General features: G+C 42.1%; 1 protein-coding gene across 1 annotated transcript in view; it reads right to left on the bottom strand.

Moving 5' to 3' along the window:
* PARD6G (par-6 family cell polarity regulator gamma) overlaps nucleotides 1-21,016 on the bottom strand; it is a 68,076-nt gene that overhangs the window by 43,195 nt on the left and 3,865 nt on the right. Inside the window, exon 2 of the mRNA XM_055800659.1 lies at nucleotides 11,057-11,279. Coding sequence (XP_055656634.1) covers nucleotides 11,057-11,279 — 223 coding nt within the window. The remainder of the gene's footprint in view (nucleotides 1-11,056; nucleotides 11,280-21,016) is intronic.

The following is a 21,016-nucleotide window of genomic DNA, read 5'->3' as shown; positions in this document are numbered from 1 at the left end:
CAGCTACTTCTGGGAATGTTTCAGAGAGGGGAGATGGGTTTTGAGGTACTGCCAAGCCTCTTTGCCCACAGCAGCACATGTTAAATCACAATGGATATCCAGTCTGCAGCTCCTCCCAGCACTCCCCCTCACCTCTCCATCCCCTCTGGATGACATGGTAGGCCTGAGATGAGCTTATATACCTCCCCCTACCCCAGCGTGCCCTGCTGTGCTTGTACACAGAGACTGGTGTGCAGCAATGAATGATCTCCAACACACAACCTGTATTATGGCCCACAGCTACCATACCGTTTCATTACACTGTATGTCCCCCGTAAGGTGACTGAGAAACTGTGCGTGTGGCAGTGGGAGGCATGCTATGGTGTGACACCCAAATAGATCAAGGAAGGAGAAATTAAATCCCACTTGAAGTGGAATACAGCACAGGCCAGTGCTATTCTAGAGCCAGGACCTTCAGGGTAGCCTGCAGACAGCTATTCAATTCCTCTCTTCCAATGCGAGAAGTGTAAACACACCAAACTACACTGTGACAAGAACTGCCAGGTAAAGCTGTCACATGGCCTTTGAAGTCAGCCAAAAAAATCAGGGAAGGGGAAATTCCCCAATACTCTCACCAACACCTTTGCATCCACAAGTAAAAGGCAAGAGACCTGAACAGAAGACTGAAGTTAAACAAAAAAAGTTTCCTGTTTTTCATAGTTATGGCCCAGTGTAAGCACAGATACCTTGAAGAGGTCAGAAAGGCACCAGCCACACAATTACTGAAATCAACTAAATCAACTAAAACAAAAAACAATGTGATGTGCCTCTGGGCTTGGTCTATTTACACAAGAAGTGATGTTAGCCAGATCTAGTGAAAAATCACAGCCAGAAGTAGTTATTTTCAGGCACCCTTGCAAATGTTAAGCTCACTAGCAAATAACAAGCAGCACTGTTCAGACTCAATTATTGTCTGTGCAGGGGAAATCCCTGGGATACCACCTTTCAGGTGCTACAGGCTGGTAAATGGAGATATCGTGTGATTACCCACATGGAAAGTTAACTCCCTCATGAAGGAACCTAATGGATGAAGAAGCAACTTTTCAACCACAGAACTGCAGGACCTAAGTTCAGTTTAACACTGCAAACAAGGATCTCACATTTTGTGAGAGATATAGCTAAAACCCACCATGAAGAGGTCATCTGTAGCTTTGAAGATAATTCAGGCTTGCGGAGAGATCCTGTACCAAGGCTTGATGCATAAATGCTAAGTTGGCTCCCTTGTCTGCAACCCTCTCCTTCCTCCAATACTTGGGCAGAAGTTTTAAAAGCAACAAGTATATTGCACAAGCGTCCAGTGCACTGTTAAGTGACTGAGTAATGCAGGCACAATATATATTGGCATTCCTTCTGCTATTGATATTCTGTCTCTGCTGAGAATTGTTCTCAAAATTTTAAAAATATCTTCTTGTATACTTTACTCCAAATGTACTATACTTTTATTTTTTCCCCCTCTACAAAGTATAAGGAATGTTAGAACTATGCAGCTTCAAGGAATGCAAGCTTAGGAAACTCCATTTCTTCTTGTTGCTGGCCACAAAAATAATACCCCTGGACTTACTTATGGGCTCTATTATAAAGCATTCATCTATTCATTTAGATTCTTGAAGTTTAGGGGAAATTCCTCTGAAACTTTATAGTTTTCTGGTTAACACAATGTGTTTTTTCCTCCCCTTTACTCATGCCAGCTGCATTTAAAACTAGACCTTAGTAAGTGCACAAAAGCAAGAATGTAAATATTATTTTGTAAACAAAATCACAGCACCTGCTGGATACATACTACTAAAACTACCAAACTGGTTGGCAGAATGAAAATGAAACAGCAATAAAGCAGGCCAATAAAGTGAACAAACCGGTTGCCATCAGTGTCCAACCCGAGGTCGTAACTGACATATCTCTTCTTGTCATACCTCAGTGGCATTCAGGGATGAGGAAAACAGCTTTAGGTCTTTTCGAATCCTCAGCTAGTACCTCAGCTTTAGAGGAAACAGCCATGTTCATCCACAGCAGCTGAGGAGGCAGAAACACCATTTTGGAGCTTGCTGCTGCCAGCAGCTGGGTTGCCTCACCATGCCCTCACTGTCCACTGGATTCTAGCTCTCCAACTTCCACAGACACTAGGTAGTACAGAAATCAAATTAAATAAATGTTCTCCTTCAAAGTTTTCCTTGGGGTGTTTTTGTGGGTTTTTTTTCTTTTTTTTCTCAACTCCTCTATTATTTCTAATGGAAAAGGATCGTCAGAGAAAAAAAACCCAACTGGCCTAAGACCTACAGCAAACAGGCAGTTTTTCCTCACTAATTGCTGTTTCCATACCGGCTCTGTCACTGTCCCACCAATGCCAATGTTCGCCAAGTCTCCTTCAAGCACTTGGAGCAAAACAGCCACCGGCAGCTGCACGCTTTCACCCAACACACTCTCCTGCCTGGTGAGCAACAGCCTTGCACAGCAGTTAAAAAGCTACTGCAAGGAACAGAAAGCTGAAAGGAAGAAAAAGCTATAAACTGAAGAAAGAAGTGGAATAGAAAAACCACAAGAAAATTAGCCAGGGGAGATATGAAAGTTTTTAGGGGTTGCTTATCGACAACTTCTACATCACTTAATGTCAGCATATAGCAGGAGACTGAAAAGCAAGAACAACATTGAAGTTTTCTAGGTTAATAGTTTCCTTAATATTCCCACAGGATTCTTTGCTACTCTAAACATAGCACAGAGGAAAAAATAAGATTCGAGTAGATCATCATCAGGGACAGGTTCAAGTTCTTTCAACCTCCCCCAAACCGTTTTCTCACTTGGAACCAAAAAACATCCAGAGTTCTTACACAGTGTTAATGCTGACACTAACATTTAAATTTGGAGCATGTAATCCCGACAACACAGGCGGTATGAAGACAAAAGAGGAGCTTTCAGTCATGTAAAAAAAAAAAAAATCCAAACCAAACAGTTTGAGTTTTTATCTGTTGAGTTATATTTCAAGTTAACTTTTTAAAGCCTACAAACACCTAGCAGAAACATCCTTCACTGCATGCTTGCTTTCAGTGCAGGAGTCTACCAATTAAGTTGTCATAAGCCCTGCAGCGTACTTAAGAAATTTAGAGTACTTTAGAAATTTAGCAGAAAGCCTATTCCTGAAGGCCTGAGCCTTGAGTTAATGTTTGTCTTTTATTGTGCTATCTACTCTCCCTCACTACAGGAAAACTACTTTGAGCTTGTGAAGTCTCTTCAGGTAAAATCCGGTGTCAAGGAAGAGACTGTCAAGTGCATTTCATTATTATCTGCACATTACACTTGTTTCCATCACTTACAGAAGGGAAATGACAACCAGGCACAACAGGAAAAAAAACTGAGCCATGAGCAGGAAACAATCTCTTGTTTTGACTACTAAGGAAAGATAAATAGTGGAAAATTCCCCTCATAGGAACCTTAACACAGGTGGATCATTTGACAAGTCTTCCTCACCACTGGTTTTATATGGTCAAGCCACCTGTTAGAGCAGCTTCACTATCTTAAATAAAAAGGGTCAGACCAAGGAAGAAAACAGGAAATAGTTTTATTTGAGACTAACTTTAAGTAGACATAATTGGGGGGTTATTTTATTTTCCTTTAAATACTGTCAGAGCAGCCATCTGCAATTGTAAGACAACAAATAGTAGTGTGGAGGGACAGAAAAAGTGTTTATTTGCTTATTCTTATATAGGTTACCAGCTAAAGAAGCATGAAGCTGAGTAGAGGTTCCTATTAAAGGCTGCATGAGTTCCCACTGTAAACAAGTTGTGGTCTAAATTCAGCAGAACATGTGGTGCTGGAACCAGCTTGATACAATTTTTAAGCAGCATCAATTGTTAAAGTCTATTATTAATATATTTTGTTATGTATATTTATTAAGTTACTAAACTTTGAAACAGAAACCAAATCCCATGCAGCTTTAACACAAAATTGCAAGAAGCATTTGCTGCCAGTGACAGACCAGCAGCAGCATTTTTGCCAGGCTTCCATTCCATGCTTACTGTACACTGCAACTACTACTATTTATGCAGTGCCTATTTCTGCAACAGCTCCCACTCTCAGTTATTGACTGCCACCACAAAGCTCATCTGCAGGCTATGCTATTTCCACAAGTTTCTTCCTCCTTTCACTGAAAATTCTTGCTTACCAGCTGTTCTGGTTGCAATTAAAGTAACCAGTGATGACGATCAAGTACCTTCAGACCTTCAAAAATGGAGTTTTCAAGGAGGAGCAGAGAAGCAGCCTCATGCTGGCTTTCTCTGCTCAGCCACCAGGTATCACTAACCATGCCAGCAACAAAATCCAAGGCTGTTTTGTGTTTATGTTTGACAAGCCAGATTAAAAATACTATACTATGCTTTTAAAGATGGTTAATAAAGTAGTTGAAAGATAATGACTACCCAGTCTCATCATTTACACATGAAAGAGAGCAGAGAAGTTACAGTAATTTGTTGCCAGACTTCACTGGAACAAACAGCTGCATTTTACTTATCTTCAGATATCAAAGGACTTGAGTGGGACAAAGATTACTCGGCTTGACAAGTATTCAAAGACCCCTCCAGCTCAAAACCAGAGATGTTTCTGAGGAAAATCATGAAAGGATTTAATCTAAGCCAAGCAGCAATTCCTATTATACTAGCATGATATCTACCACCATCCTCAAATCTTGTCAAAGCTAAGACAAGATGCTTTGCCTCCTCTTCAAATACAGTGGCGTTGCACATTTCCAAAGGCTACAAGCAGACAAGTTCCAGGAAATAGAGGCTTCATGGCAGTGTTAAATCATGTTAAATCTGCTGTGACCCTGCCTATCCCATGTTAGCTCCTGACTCAACTAGTTTTCTGTCAAAGAGCTGGCTTGGAGAGTTCAGCCGCTGGGTCACACCAGCACCAGGGCAGAGGAGACAGGGTAGCAGCCCTAGGACAGTCTGACCAACAGCAGAGCTGCACCCTCCAGCACACCAACAAGCTACACCAAGTGTCAAAAGAGCTTCTTCTCCCTGCTCCTCTCCTCTTATACAGGAGCAGATAAACTGAAGACCTCAGGTCAGAAGGTGACTTGCACCCTTAACTGTTTTATTCCTTCAGACTCATGAAACCACTGTGAAAATCTGCGCAGCTCAACCAAGAGCAAGACCAGAAGCAGTTCAGTATTTTCCCTCAACATGTGCTGCAACCCGCTTCATTAATATATCAGATGCCTTCTACAAGAGCAGTAAAACTACATATTTCTTGTTCAGAAATAGATTTTGAGAAGATGAAGTCAATGCCTGTGCTGTAAAATAAACAGGAAGGTTACTGAAGAACCAAAAAGATGTGAAAGACCTCAACTCAAAACTTTTCCAACTGTACCCACTCTAGAAGGCTAAGCAGAGAGTTAAAGGGTTTAGGTAGCTGGAAATAGGTTTTATTTTAGTTGCTGCCTCAAAGCCAGTTTTTGTGTTTAACACATGTGGTTAGAGAGCCAACCACCATTCCTGGGGATTATCTGCTTAGAGTATGAAAGACAATAAAACAACCCACCATCAGTTTTTCAGTCAGACCTGGGCATGTTTCCCATTAGCACATTTTTATTTTAAAACTGAGTGTGATTGCTCTGATTTTATAATACAAGAAAGCGAAGCACAGATGTTGGTACTTCGAGCAGAACAGAATTTTGCCAGGTAAATAACAAATTGCAGAGTTATGAACTGCCTCTGAACATACAGAAATATGTTGCATGGCACAGCAGTTTAAATACATTAGTCACTGCATGCAGTTAAATAAACCCAGCATTCTCCAGTCTTTGATTTAATGTAAATTAAAACAAGCCAAATCCAAAACTCAACCAGGTAAATGCACATTTTTCCCTGTTGCTTTTGGATCAAGCTTTAAGTGAGAACTAATGGTAGACAGCAGCTCTAACCGCTCAGGGATAAAAGCATGGACTGGTGTTCAGTACTGGTTTACTGTTACAGTAACGGACTATTAAAATACAACTACAAAAGAAATTACACTTGGAGCAAGTTTCTGAAGATGGTACTTAATGGCTTTTAAACACTGTCAGTTTTCCAGACTGCAAAATGCAAGACAATACAAATATCAGAAGACATCAGCCTTCTCCAACCTCAGGCTGTCCCAATTAACACCTGCAGTTCATCTGTGGCATTTACTAAAATTATGTAAGGCCCTGCTGCAGTAAGCTGTAGAGTGTTATTTGCTGTTAGAATGCTCTTCAGGTTTTTTGCCTTTTATGTTTCTGAAAGAAGTGTGATCTTTGACAAAGATACACTGAAATACATATCCAGCACTTCACCTGTCTTCTACTTGTAGGACACTTACCATGAAACCACTTAAACCTTTAGAAAGCTTTAAAATTAATTTTATTCGTGGAAAGATTGCGAATTTGATCTAAAATCTGCTTTAGAGTTGACCAAGTGCCCCCACATTCATTAATTTACTGTAATTTTTATGGAGGTTACCTAACAGCAGTAGTAATACACCTGCAGATTCACAGGAATGGCAGCTGTACTCACACAACTGCCATGTGCACAATCACAGTCCCTACTGACACTCTATATACAGTCTTGTCAAGAAGACTGCCTGAATATATAAGTAAGTTTGTTATTTCTCCAAACCCCAACTCCTTCAAGCTTTCCTTGAGAATTGTTCTGCTGAGGGATATGTTTTCATCAACACTACGGATTTACAGGAATAAGGTCACTCACAGAAATTCAGGCAAAGGCGGCAGAGGTCCAGAACCTCAAACCACCACACAGGAGACACCTCTAGCCATGCTACGGACAAAACAAAAAAGCTTCTCAGAAGAAAAGTTCATTTGACCTCAGTGTGGGATCAGGGATGAGGCTTGACAGTCTGCTCACGACCTCTCTCATTTCCTTTGCTACCAGAGCTACCACAGATTTTCTGTTACTGCCCGTGCAAACTATAAAGCCTGAAGAGTAGAAGGAAGTGAAGGTCTGGTCATCAGCAGCCTCCATCACTTCCCCCAGAATCAGAATTATCAGTCCGGATTTACAGCAGTGTGCTCAGTTAGAATAAGAGCCAAATATTACTCTACTCACTATGGTTGCTGTAGTTCAGCATCTTGGTCCTGGATCTACCTCTCTTCCTTGGAAAAAAGTGCTGCACAGAGTACTTAGAGGGTGACCAGCATGTTAATTTTGCAACACTTCCCTGAGTTTTTGAACTTCCTAGGTTAAATACGCCATAGTAGTAACCCAAGCAAAAGAGGAGAAATCTTGAAATCTCTTTTACCTGGTAGACCTCCACTTACATCCTTATAGTCCACTTGCAAAGTTCAGAGTCATTTCAGGCAGGTTTACAATTAAAAAGTAGGTATAATTCTGCTATTTATTCCCTTCCATTTAAGAGCCTCCAATACAGTCTGGTTTGAACACATACTCTGCCTCTGGGAGACAGGCATTAAAGCAACATTTGTTAATAATATCATTCCATTTAATCATAGAAGGAAAAATGTAATGCATTCACAGTATGTAATAGTAACTCCTTTCAGTTTCTCTATTCTTTGTTTCTGCTTGAATTCACAGCTTACACTTAAATATTTTTGCAGTATTCAAGAGATTTTCTCAAGAGCTGTAGTTTAAGTCAGCCAGAACAAAGGTAGTCTTGAAAAAATGATGGCCAACTGCATCATCAGATAAGCTCTTCCTTCATCCGGGTCTTGGCTTGAGTACAAGAGTTCAGTTATTATGGATCAAGTCAAACACATCCATAATTCCTTGCATTGTTCTAAGGTCTTTGGGACATCCGTCCGTTCCCCAGCAGCAGGCACCTTGCATAGAGTTCTGGGTATGTCCAATTTCAGTTACAGCCAAATGAATAAATTCATGGGCTCAAAGCATCAGCTGACATAAATCACTACTGTGCTAATGCAGTCAAAAGAGCCGCATCAGTTTACAACACAGGACACAAACCATACTTGCAGCCTGGGAAAGCAAGTTGAAGGAAGACTGCCTTTTCTTTTTATAGCCCAGTTCTCTAATTAGGATTTTTGTCTGCACTGTAATTTGGCATTGGAGGGAAAAAAAAAAAAAAAAAAAAGGAGCACCACCTACTTTCAGCAAATGTATCACTATGAGCTATAAAAGCTTGTAATAGCTGAGTTTACTCAAACATGACCTGCCAACATCCCCAAGCCTTCAAGACTCAAAGAACTATGAACAGTTATTGTTGCAAGCACACTGGGAATGGCAATTCAGGTCCACAGTGAAAAAGGCTGGCTAATAAGCACTGACATCCCCCACCTGGGGAGGGAAGAGCTACCATGATCCTGAAAAATTTGAGACTAAAGAGATTTGAGCAGAAAGGAGGAAGTGGAGTAGAAGAGCCATCCCATACCTGGACACTAACCTGGCATGTAGGAATCCAAGCAGTGCATATAAGTGAAGCACTTTTGAATTGAAAAAGTGTAAGGCTAAGCTCAGATGAAGAGCAACCACGCAAACAAAAATCAAACTAGCAAACTGTTGCTTGATTATTGTGCAAGGAGTAATTTACCTATTTTGCCACTCCAGGAACAAACAGTTAAGCTGTTTTAACATGCTTGTATAATTCACTTGACAAGAGAAAGGATAGCTCAGCCAAAACCAAGGAAAATAGCTAAGATGTCTAATCATGCAGTTGATAAACAGTTTGATCTGCTAGAAAAAAAAAAAAACCACCTTCAACTATTCAGTCCTTCCATGCCTGCATACTTCTGCCCAGTTCTTTCAAACCCTCCCTACTCCACAACTGAGAGAACAGCCTTTGGCAGCCATCTCCCAGGACTCCTCCCACTGAAGGGCAGCAATCCCCAATCCAACAGCCTAGGGAGCCCACATTCTGCAGTCTCCTTCAAAGTCACAGAAGAGGACTGGCCTTGCGCTAGCATCCCCACCACCTTAATATCCAGCATCTGAAGTCAGAGTTTAAGGTGTGAGCTGAAGCACTGGCAGGCACATCACATTCCACTGAATGGCATAATGACTTCTTGGTGCTAGTCATCTCATTCTCTAATGCAAGTCTCCAACAGAAGGACCAGCATTGGTCCATCACCCCAGTCTAACAACAGGGGAGCAAAGAACGAAGAGACAAGCAAGGTTTCACTATCTCCCATCACTGTTCAAGGGAACAATTTCTAATGGCTTCTTAGAAAAGGAAATGGACATGATTGTTTGGGAGCATCCACAAGTATGAATTTCAAATGTTAACCTGAGGAGTCCCTTATTAAAGGTGCCATTAATTAAAGGGATAGGCCAGAATTTACTGTTCCCTTCAGCTTTATAGAGGGAGAATGTGTGTTGAGAAAGCTTTCAGGCTTTGCCACTCATGAGGAGGCATGGGCCTGTCTTCCCTCTTGTATAAGTTTCCCTAATTGTTGGCATGATTCTTTTCACTGAGCAACAGGTAAAAGAAAATCTGTTTAAAAAGGAAATACTGCACTCCTCCATTAAGGTTACAAGTTACAAATTTCCACAACTAGTATGCTTCTCCTACAGAAGAGGAGCGAGCATTTTTTCCACATGCAGTCAACAGTTGTCTCTCATCTGCCTACTTCTGCGATCAGTGTTTCGATGGCAACCCTCCTCCCAACACAGAGTTGGGGATACTTGGTGACTTCAGCAGTCTGCCCAAGAGCAGCATGCATTCTGAACAGGATTGATCCAGAGACATGAATAAACTCAAACTGATGCAGGCATGACAAAGTCATGCAAGTGATTTCCCATGACCTGACCCACCACGAACATTCACAAGCCCTAACAGGCACTGCCGGAAGCAGACTTAATAGGAGTTGTCATCCACCTTCGCATTTTCTGTACAAGGGAGAGCTAGCAACCCAAGTCCTCTCCCACAGAGATTTCCACTCATCTGACAGACACACAAACAAAACAAACTGCTCTAGACCATCTTCTCCATTGCCTCCTGGAGCACTTGTTCCCATCTAAAAGAAGGTGGCAAACAACACACTCTGAACGGGCAGGGCCGTGCAGCCCTGGATGTATCTGACACCACCAAATCAAACCACACACTGCACCAGCTCATACCAATGAGGAGGCTAGAGCCTCCTGCTAAATCCTTATCAGTAAAAACGCCCACATAGCAGAGAGTTCAAGCCAAAAAAGCTACATGACTGCTCAAAGTCTCAGATCAAGTCTCATTTCTTACTCTGCTACTGACAAGACTAAGTCCAAAAGCCCTGTGCTATAAATCACTACATGACTGAAAAAACTGTGGAGGTGGTGTTAACAAAGTGTTAGGTTCCCCTGGGGTTTAAGTAGCTCTGTCGGAAGACATCCTGATAGAAAATCCAATCCTCATCTGAAGCAACCGCCAAACATGGTCTTTAAGGAGAAGGTTCCAGTATCTGCAACAAAGGCCTGACAAGAACAACACACAGCCAACCTGATGTCACCTTGACCTTTGGGCAATTCTGCCCAGGGTTTGCCTGATGATTCAAAATAGGAAAATTTAACACTCCTTAGCGTAAGGACAGAAGGGAGAATCATCATTTGTCTGTCTGCCAAGTCAGCATAGTAAAACAAGTCCTCATTTGTGACAACTTTTTTTTTTTCTTTTTATAATTGCCTATCTGTGTGCATTCACACACTATACAGGCATGAGTCATTTGGGTATGACACTGACTGTCAAGATGGATAGATAAGATTTCTAAATGTGAAGTAGATCCCTTCCCTCAAACAAGTGGAGTAGTGCAGTTGGCATGCTCAAGTGACGACACAGTACCACTATCACGAGGTACACTCCCCTCAGAAAAAGAGGGGCTCATGGTGATTCTTAGTAAGTTATCCTTCAAACACCTTACAGGCAGCAACAGAGTCCCTTTGCCTGCCCTGAAGTCATGCCATTCCTGCAAGCTGTACTGAAGTGCCTGAGGACAGAAAAGGCTCCTAGGTTCCTCTTATATCATCTCAAACCTTAAATGAGGGCCGCAGATCCAGGCTTCACCTTCCCCCAGCACACACTGAGGCACCAAAATGAAATTGCATCTTACCTTGTCTTTGTATAAAAACCCTGAGCAGTGGATGAGCACTTGAAACAGCCTTGAAGAAGTTGTCATCGTTATTAATTGGGAGAAGGTCTCCATGCACATCAGCATATCCAATCATCACTTCCAGGTTGGCTATATGATGAATGTGAAGAATTAGTTTGTAGAAGTCTTCAAACTTTCCTGGCTTGTAGCGATCCAGAGAGAACCTTCTGAACTCTGCCCCAAACTGCAAGAGAAAACAAAGAGAGCATCTGCTGTCAAACATCACCACAGCCCAATGCTCTAGCTTGGCATCTGAACATGATGTACATCACCCCTCTCTTTCTATGACGAATACAGATACCTATCTGTGCTTTCAAGTCTACAAATGGCCTTTTAGGTCCTCACATTAGAATATAACCATGGCTACCAAGACACCACCCTACCTGACAATAGAAATGCTCAAGCGTGCCACTTTAAAAGGAAGTGCATTTTTTCAATATTAAGATTTCATTAAATCCTCAAGAGGATAATTGCATTTGTAGGATTTAACTTTGAAGCTCCATCATTCATTATCATCACCTCAGGCATCCACAGAAACATTCTTCTCCAAAGCAGAAGTGTTCACTCTACTGCTTTCAAAAGAAGTTACTCAGCTATTCAAACAACCTTATAAAAATTCTTTGCACATTTCCCATCAATACCACTGGGATCCCAACCACAAGACCTTTAAAGAAGTGTGGTATGCGAGCGCACAGCTTGTTATTAGGAAATACACTCACTCTACATGTCCCCTGAATTTCCTGGTAATCTATACAGGAGGAGGAAAGTTCTTATTCTAAGTTAGTTTTCATGGGTTTGATTTTTCTGTCACTCCACTGATTTTTATTTTTGAAGCTCTACAGACCATTAAGTGGCTGTTAAAAAAAAAAAAGGGGGGGTGGGGGTGCGGGGTGGTGATTTTGCACAATTGAAAATGTTATAAAACTTATTTTAAGTCAGTCAGAAAGTGACTGAGGAAAAGATTTCAATGGATCTTACTTCTGATATTAGAAACCAAATATGCTATTAAAAATAGAAGGAAAAAATATGATTCTCTAATCAAGGAAACTAGGAGGATGAAAACAGGCATCTAGTTGAATTAAGTAGCATAAGTCATCTTTCTGGTACATTTACTTTCATAATTCAGAGTGAGTAGTACTAGTAAATCTGTTCATCATTCATCAGCTGAACCTCTAAACCCATGCTAACTCACTCCTGAAAGCATGGAACCACATCCATAAATCCAAGAACAAGGAAGGCCATGACTAGGATCTCACAGAAGTTCTCATTTGCCCTGTCAATCAATACCAAGGCAAGAAACCAAAGACAAACTAACAGGCAAACAAAAAACAAAAAAAGAGAAAAAAAAATTATCTACAGAAAATTCTCTTCTCAAAATGGAAAATGACTTGCTTAAAGGTTCTCAGATGTTAAATCAACTATACATGCAAGCCGCTCTTTTGCTGAGACTAACAAAAGTATGAATCATCACCATAATAATCTTCAAGAAAAAAAAGAAAACACAACCCTACCGACTTTGGGTGCAACTATGTTCTCAAATTACTTCCGCAGTTGTGAAAATCCCACTCTTCAGCATCAAAGCTTAGTTGTGATCATCTGAAAGCTTGTTTAGTCAAATTATGCCGCTTGTTTGTAGTATTAACTGCTAGTTCCAGTTTGGATTTCAATTCAGAGTGCCCATCCAAACGCACAAAAGCTGAACAAACCACAGCTGGTTCCAGTGGAGGGAAAACAGTCCTTTGTCCTCCATGCCCTGCTCCTCTCCAGAAAAAGCCAAGTGGCAGCTTACTTCTGTTGACACATTTCAGACTGAAAAAAAGCTTGAATTTATTTGAAAAGTATCTGAAAGTTTTCTTTTTCCTAGATTCAAACAGAAGCAACCATCTCCGCGTGGCAAGTTAAACATCAACAGGGTAAACTAAAGGGACAGGAGCAAGGAAGGCTTTGTTTACTGCTGCATCTCCTGCCCCACACACCTGAAGGGGAACACTGCATTCCTTTAGCTGAAAAAGCTGCCAGGGTATCAGACACCAGTCCCAGTAATCATGTGTTTACTGGACAACTTGTTCAGGACCATTAGCATGCATACTACTTGCAAGGCAGCGGATGCTGTGCAGTCTCACCCCAGCCAGTATGACACCCATCCTACACAGCTGCTGGGACACCTGCCCTGCATGGTCTGCTGGGGAGGCCATTGCTCCTCCTCTGCCTGAGACACCAGCCGAGGCACAGGCCAGCTACCGAGCCAGGGCATCATGCTCAGCAGGAAAGCGACGTGGGAAAGGAGAGAGAAAAGAAGGAAGGATGGTTATTTACACATTGGTGTGACCCAAAGTTCAGTTTAAGCTGCCACATGAGAGGAGTACAGCTGGTGCAAGGGCCAGTTCTCCCAGCCTAACCCCTCTGGGCACACCAGACGTGGTTGTGGTCAGTGGAGTGTGATATGCAAGCAACAGTCCACCCACAGGGATACAACTGCAGACTTGGGGCACTGAGGTGTGATGCAAACACCGCATCATCAAACTAACTTGGTCACACATTCAGCCCCAGAGACCACTTCCTTCACCTAGGAACGGGACAACAGGAAACAAACACATGCAATTTCACTTGTGCTTTTTGCATGGCACAGCCCTTTAAGCCAAGGGAGCTAGATGGTGGTTCTGCAGAGGAGGAGAGGGAGAAAGGAAGAGTCTCTTCAAAGAGATTTAAGCAGATAATGAGGATGATGTTTTTTTGTTTAAAGGTTAGTATTACTGTAGCAGTAATTTAGCTGATTAATTTACACTGTGCATACACACAGGCAGCAACCATTGTCAGCATGTCTTTTCAGAAGAGGGGGGAAAAAATGCTTCAAGCTCATTCATCATCCCTAACGAGGCCAATAGAGTATTGCAGTAATAACAGGTTTTTCAGTACCACACAGCTTAAGAGACCGGGTGCTCTGCATTGTATTCTGCCAGGATTTCAAGATAACATCCTCAACGTATCCTCCAGAAACTACAAATTCTGAGGGCTTTGCACAGGTAGCCAAGATGACTATCTGCTTTTCTAAGCTACAAACAAAGCTCACCTTTAGCATATCCCTCCACAGAAAGACACACAAGGACTGCTGTCTGCCAGCACAATCTCTGCCAGAACAATACTGCATTACACTGTTTGATAAACTAACAGTTTTAATAAGCCGATTAGCTTTCTATAATGAAGTAAATGATTCTGACCTATTTATCTAATCCAAATACCACATGTATTATTGCAGAAGTGAGAGGACAGGAGGGTCCAAGGGAACTTAGAATTTAGTCTAACAGAGCTAATTATGACCGGAAAAAAAACCCTAGAAAGAACTGTATGTTTTGTTTCAAAACGAACAGGCTCTGCCCCAGGATCCTCCAAGTTATCAGCTGGCCACTACACCTGCTGCCTGCAGCTAGATGACAAAATGCACCCAACAAAAGTCTATACATCAAGCAGGAACCCTGAGCAAAAACAGATGCAAAGAAAAAATAATAAAAAAGAAAGAGCACAGTGTTTTGATACAAGTTATGTTAAAGAAGAAAAAAGTCACAGCTAGCTGACCAAAACTTACACAGGCTGACCAAGAGCAATCAACTGGTTTTTTGGGTTTTTTTTCCTGGCTAGGGAGGACAAGGGGTCAGAGGAGAGGAGGGAGCAAGATTGTGAGGTTTGTTTACTTGAAGGACTGTTATTTTGTGAAATGAAATGGAAGAGTTATTTGCAGAGAGACCAACTTTCATTTTCCTTTAAATGTTAAGTTTCAAAAAGTTTACAGGGTCAAAAATGAAGCCCTATGTTTATGAGGTGCCATCCCTCTAGTTTATTGCTGGCTTTGAGTTCAGGCTATTGTAATAAAAGCAACATTGAGCAATAAACATTAATTACGTTAGCCACCTACTTCTCCCATGAAGTAAAATCAGGAACAGAAAGAAAAGCAAACACTCTCATCCTTGCATAGATTGTAACTCCTGCTTACCTGTGAGACTCTCGAAGTGGGAAAGACCTGGTCAGGGCTGCTTTATCAGTGAGGAGGAGTAGAGAGCCAGAAAGAGGAGGAGGGAAGCCTGACCATAAGTGGTTTTGTGCTGGCTGACTTCATCTGGGACTTCAGAGCTCTGCTGCCACATTCACATCTGTTTCTCCGTTCTTTCTTCGCCAGCCATGCCTTCCCTAGATCACCCCGCACTCTCTTGCTCTGCTCCCAATCTCACTGTGGTGTCACTATGGCGGCAAGTTGCCACCAACCAAGCAGATGTTTGCAGCAACAAGTTCTCTCTCCTCCCCTTCAACCCCTTGCCCCAAAGCAGCTGTGTTCCATCCCAATGATCAAGCTGGCGGGAAGCGTGGGAGTCCCCTGCTCACCTTGCTGTTTCTTCCAAGAGACAGTCACAAGAGCAAGACAGCCTCTCATCTATTTGCCCTTCAAAGGAGCCCCATCAGAGACACCATTTCATTACCTTCCCCCCCCCCAACATTTTTCCTGATTGGCATCGTGCCACACTCCTACCCTTCTCCCTTGCATTCTCCCCTTCCACTCCCCCATAAAAACACAGCCATGCTTTAATATCTTCAATTCTTAGAATAGTTTCTCCTCCCAAAGAAATCCATTGGTTCCTCTTTTTCACGCTTCTTGGAAACAATGCTTCATGTCTCTGCTTTTTGTTTTTGTTTGAAAAACAGCAGCTTTGCAACCTTTCCAAACCTCTCCAGCGGTCTGGGAGGCTCTGTCCATGAGAACATTTTTCTCTGTTCTGCATCTACTCAGAAGATAACTTCAGCTTCTCTGTCCCCATCACTCTCAGATCAACCTCCCATGCAGTCTCTTACTGATCACTTCACAGATGCTCAGCTGCCAGCTCAAGGGCAACTTGAAGCTACTTGCCCTTTTCCCTGCTTCACCTACTTTCTTTCATTATTGGGCACAAGACCATTACACTGCCTTCCCCAGCACCTGTAACTTCAGTACCACTCATCATCCAGGCAGTTGCATATATCTACGTATTTATTACCCAGATCTTTTCTGCCCAATATCTTAAATCCATGGACACCATTCAGCTACTCATCTGCACAGCTGGACTTTGCCTTGACTGCTGCCCTATACTTTTCCCTAGCCTTCCTAAACACTGTCTTGTCTCACTACGACCCATTTCTTGGTTGGTGGTAGCTGGTAAAAACAGTTATCCATAAAAGCAGTTTTCCCAGCTTGTTCGTCTGAACTCATCACCCCTTTTCTTCACCACCCTTGTTCCCAGTAGCTCCTCTCCTATCAGGTCACCCACGTAGCTGCTTTCTCCCTACCATCCCTCTCAGTGAGCAATGCCTCCAAGCAGCACCCAGTGCCAGATTTCCTCACTGCTTCACTCTTGATATTTAAACTCACGGTGCTGTCCTCCAAGAAAAACAGTTGTCACAGCAAAGCCTTTAAAATAAATCTTTGCCTGAAGTGGTTGGTTTACCTTTCCAAACACAAATCTCTTCCTTTTTTCTTCTAGTCCCTTACACCTCTGGGAACAAACCAAAGTCTGTTTGCAAAGGATGAAGACCAAGCTGGTCCTATATTTTCAAAAGAACACTAAGCGCCACATACACCACGGCACCACACAGCTTTAGCACAAATACAACACGAGATGCAAACATACATCCATGGAATGTCACTATCAGCACAAGGGGGAAAGGAACATTTGGTGTCTTGCCACCCAAAGCGACAAAAGACCCCTCCCATCGAAGTCAACACGCCCAACAGCAGCTCAACCTGTGAGCCTAGCTTCCTGCAGAAAGGCAGCTCTGCACCAGTACAGGTCTCTTACAAAGAGATATCTGCACAGTTACAAGGCACCTGTAAGTGTAAGGGCTCTGGTTGGTTGCAAACTTATTTAAGACCCTTTTAGTTTCCACCAAAGGTTTCCCCATGAGCTCAGGGCCAACAACAGCTACAGGGAAGTAATCTGACACATACACCCCACACACATACCCCAGCCAGACCTGATGGGGGACTGGGAACAGCTGTGCAGGGCAGAAGCAGGAGGGATGGCCCCAGGCCACCTGGCTTGGGGCTGGTGCACCACACCCTGCCCCAGACATTTCTGCCTCAATTAACTTCAGGAATTTCCAATGGAAACGGGCCTACCTCTGTACTGGGAGATTGTGCCTTCACTTAGAGGGAGGGAACGTCTCCAAAGGTACGTTTCATCTTTAACTTCTGGCCTGCATTGTAAAGGTAATTAGGGGCAAGCAAGCAATCCTTGGAAGAACATTTCTTGGTTACTAAAAGCTCAGATGAAGTGCACACAAAGTCTCTCACAAAGGGAATGATAAGGGACTACTGAGGAAAGCACTATTAATTGCACCCCCGAAGAATGCCTTGGAGGTGGCTAGTCCTGCAGTCTGCCAGACAGAGCCTCCACAGGTATTTTAACCTCACATAGGAGATGTTCCTTTCTGACTTGGCTGTAAACAACTCTTCAACTTTAAAGAGCACCTCGGAAAATTAAAACGTCCATTGTTCAGTGTCCTTTAGGCCTGTTTCAGTGTGGCAAGACTACATTCAGAAGACTATACTCACTTAAAACAGACTGGCTGGACCAAGTTTTAAGCAGATTAGAAATTCTCAAGTTACTAGGCTAAAAAGGATTACAAAAGTAAAGCTGAGAACCTGGAGGCAGGATCAAGAATAGGAGAGTGTGGCAGGTGCTGAAACACAAGGTAGCAGTCCTAGCCTTCTGGTCAATGCATCGTAAGGACATCCAGGACCATCCAGTTCACACAGCTAGCACCCAAGCCTGTAACAGTATACTAACTTTGGGAACGTTGTCAGAGAAACTATCATCTTTCTGTAACTAGATTTTGACCTTTTTTTTTCCTTGTTATGCAGGACCTGAGACTATAACCTGAGCAGAGTGTATCCTCCTCCATCCCATGCTCTGCAAAGCCAGGTAGCTCAGAGCACACGTCCGAGCCTTACCTGTATCTCCCTACAGACACAACTGCTCACATAGTGCCGGAATACAGATCAGAGAAGGTAGTTACACTGTGCTGGTGCTTGTTGCAGCTGTCAACTGAACAGAACTATTGCAAAATACTTGTCTGTGCAACACCTTTGCAGCTGAAGTTTGGCCACATCTACAAAGGGCAGGAAACACGCACAGGACCAACTGTTGTGGCTCAGCTGCTCCATGGTAACTTGCTAAAATGTGGTCACTTTCCCTCAAGTCACCTAACCATTTAAAGACAGACTTAGGTTTACTAGGTATTACCACTTCAGAAAGTCACTCTATTATGAAAAACAAAGATTTGTAATAACAGAGGAACCAGGAGTTCAGTAGATGCTATTTAGCACATAGGAATAAATACTCTACTTGCTCTCTGAAGCCCAGCAAACTGGGAGGGAAAGGAACTGAGGCAAGATTTCTTAAGACACTACCCGTTACAGTCTCTTTCTCTTGACACATTTTGCAACAATCCAGACTGTCTCAAGTTGCTATTGCTGTGGCATACTGTCTTCATTTGAGAGGGGGAAGCACTGCGGTTTTCTGAGTCCATGCCACATTTGGTTTGCATATAATCAAATACATTTTGAAGCTCAAAACCAGAAGTTAAATCAGCTGGTTACAGGCTTTTTCACTGCACTTATTTTAGTTTTATTCTAGGTATGACAAGTATGACCTTAGCTTGGAAGAATCTAAAGTACTGCTTAAAAACTTAAAGCAGACTTAAAAGTCTGTTTTTAAATCCTGTAGTTATAAAAAGAGTGATGCTTTTTGATCAATTTTGAAGTGTGCTACACATGGAAAATGTTTCTTAAAACTTCAGAAGGCCCGTAAGGCTTCAGGATTAGAGTGAAATCAAAGTACAAAAGGCTGGAAAACACAATGTTTAGACCTCTCTCACTTAGTTAACACCAGAGAACCATCAGGCCTTTACAATCTCTTCACAGGGAACTGGTAAAAGCAAGTTTGCTCTTACTGCTATCACTACAGTTAAAATGCTGTTTGATGCTATAATTCATACCTTTCAAACACACAGTGTGTGTACACGTACTGTAATAGCTAAACAGTCATGTGGACGTGTAATACTGCTAAGGTGTCCAAGCAGTATCAGCAACTTTTGCGGGGGGTGGGGGTGGGTAGGATGCAAAAAGGTTTAAAACAGCTATATTTAACAGGCACAAGCACATGCCTCCTAAAAAGAGGAGAACTCACAAGCAGGACAAACCACTCACAAACTGTTTGGATATTACATCAATCTAGTATTTGGGCAGGCTTTCTGAAGCACTGACTCTACACTTGCCCAGACCAAACCACATAATTTTATCTGCTAGTGACTGTAAAAACACAGAGCATAGCTGAACATAAACATATTCTTAGAGGACCGTAACAGTACGATGTCTATACTCTGGACACATCAGAAGATGATTGAAGATTTATTAAAAATCTGTTTGTAGCATCCATCTGAACCCCAACATTTGCTGGAACAAAGTCAAAACAGGATGGGGAAGCAAGGGTGAAAAAAAAGTACGGTTATAGTTAACTACATACGTTTATCTTAATGAGTTTGTTTATAGCAGTGGGATGTTAATCACATTATTATTAATTTGTAAAGCAGTTTGTAATGCAAGAAAACATGACATTAATAATAAGGCAGAAATGTCACAGCACTTGAGACAGGTAGCTGTGCTTTTATAATCCTCAGCCATTATCAAAAGTTCCATTGTCTCAGAGGGTTCAACAACCGGTGTCAGTTGATTTTTTTTTTTTCCAAAGGCCTATTTTTCAGGGAACCAGGAGTGCATTTAGCCACTCTGAAAACATGAAATTAAATTCTTACTCATATATACAGCTTGCAGGAAATCATATAGTAGTAGTAGAAAAACAGTTCTCTTCTGCTTTTAAGCCAGAAACATAAAACTCGGTTTCAACGTGGAAAAAAAAAACCCAAACAAAACAAAAAGCCACACCACACTTTCACAAACAATTCAAACAGCTGCCATTTAAAGACCTGAGGCAATCTTATACCTTTACTATTCCGGAATATCCAAATGACTGGAAAAGAAATACACACTCTGGCTGATAACCACCCTCCTATTTGAAAAGCTGTACATACAATTCAAGAAAAAGAAGAAAAAAAAACCAGCACACATAAAAAACCCAAACCTGTTTTCACTCCAAGCAGAACAAAAGAAGATTGGCTACATGGAGCTATAACTAAAGAGAAGTCTCACCATTAATGTAGGAATTCCTATTTTTAAAGTGTTTGTTCTTCTGTAGGCTTACACTCATGGGGAAAGAGGCTTGCAACCTCTCTGTAAAGCTAAGGACAGAAAATGAAAAATAGGTTAAGTACCCTGCCTGTGGCCATGAGATCCCAAACAAAACAAACAAAAACGCCTCACACATTGCAGGCACTGGAGCTCTGGGTAAAATGGAGAAGAGGGAGAGAAAGGGTCATCTGGAAACCTTTTCAGAGATTAGAGGCAATTTCTTCAGAGGGGACAGATAGTTGTCACCGGACAATGGGGGGAAAGGAGCCAGTGAGTACTAGACACATGAGAATACACAGTTGTTTTAAGCCAGCAAGATAACGTGTTTTCAGATACTGTCTAAAAGGGCCGAAACATTAATCCTGAGCTACACAGACAACACCTAGATAAGAACTGAGTTTCTCATTTATTCTGTCACGAAAGACAGAAGAGGAGGGATAAGGTGTAATTACAATTCAATTATTATTTTCCTACAACATGTGCCAATTCCTAAGCAGGTTTCTCTTTATCCTTCCGCTTTCCTATCTAGCAATAACCTTTAAGTGTTTTGATTGTAAGACCAGCTCTCAGGGGAGGAGACAGAGGAAGGGAGGAAGCACGGAGCCTGAAGGAAGAGGACTTCTTAAAGCAGAAGACTATAGCAATTTCCATCA

This window comes from Falco peregrinus, chromosome 3 (assembly GCF_023634155.1).
Source record: "Falco peregrinus isolate bFalPer1 chromosome 3, bFalPer1.pri, whole genome shotgun sequence".
In the NCBI taxonomy this organism is placed as follows: domain Eukaryota; kingdom Metazoa; phylum Chordata; class Aves; order Falconiformes; family Falconidae; genus Falco; species Falco peregrinus.
The sequence above is the reverse complement of the archived record's forward strand: the minus strand, read 5'-3'. Positions and strand labels throughout refer to the sequence as shown.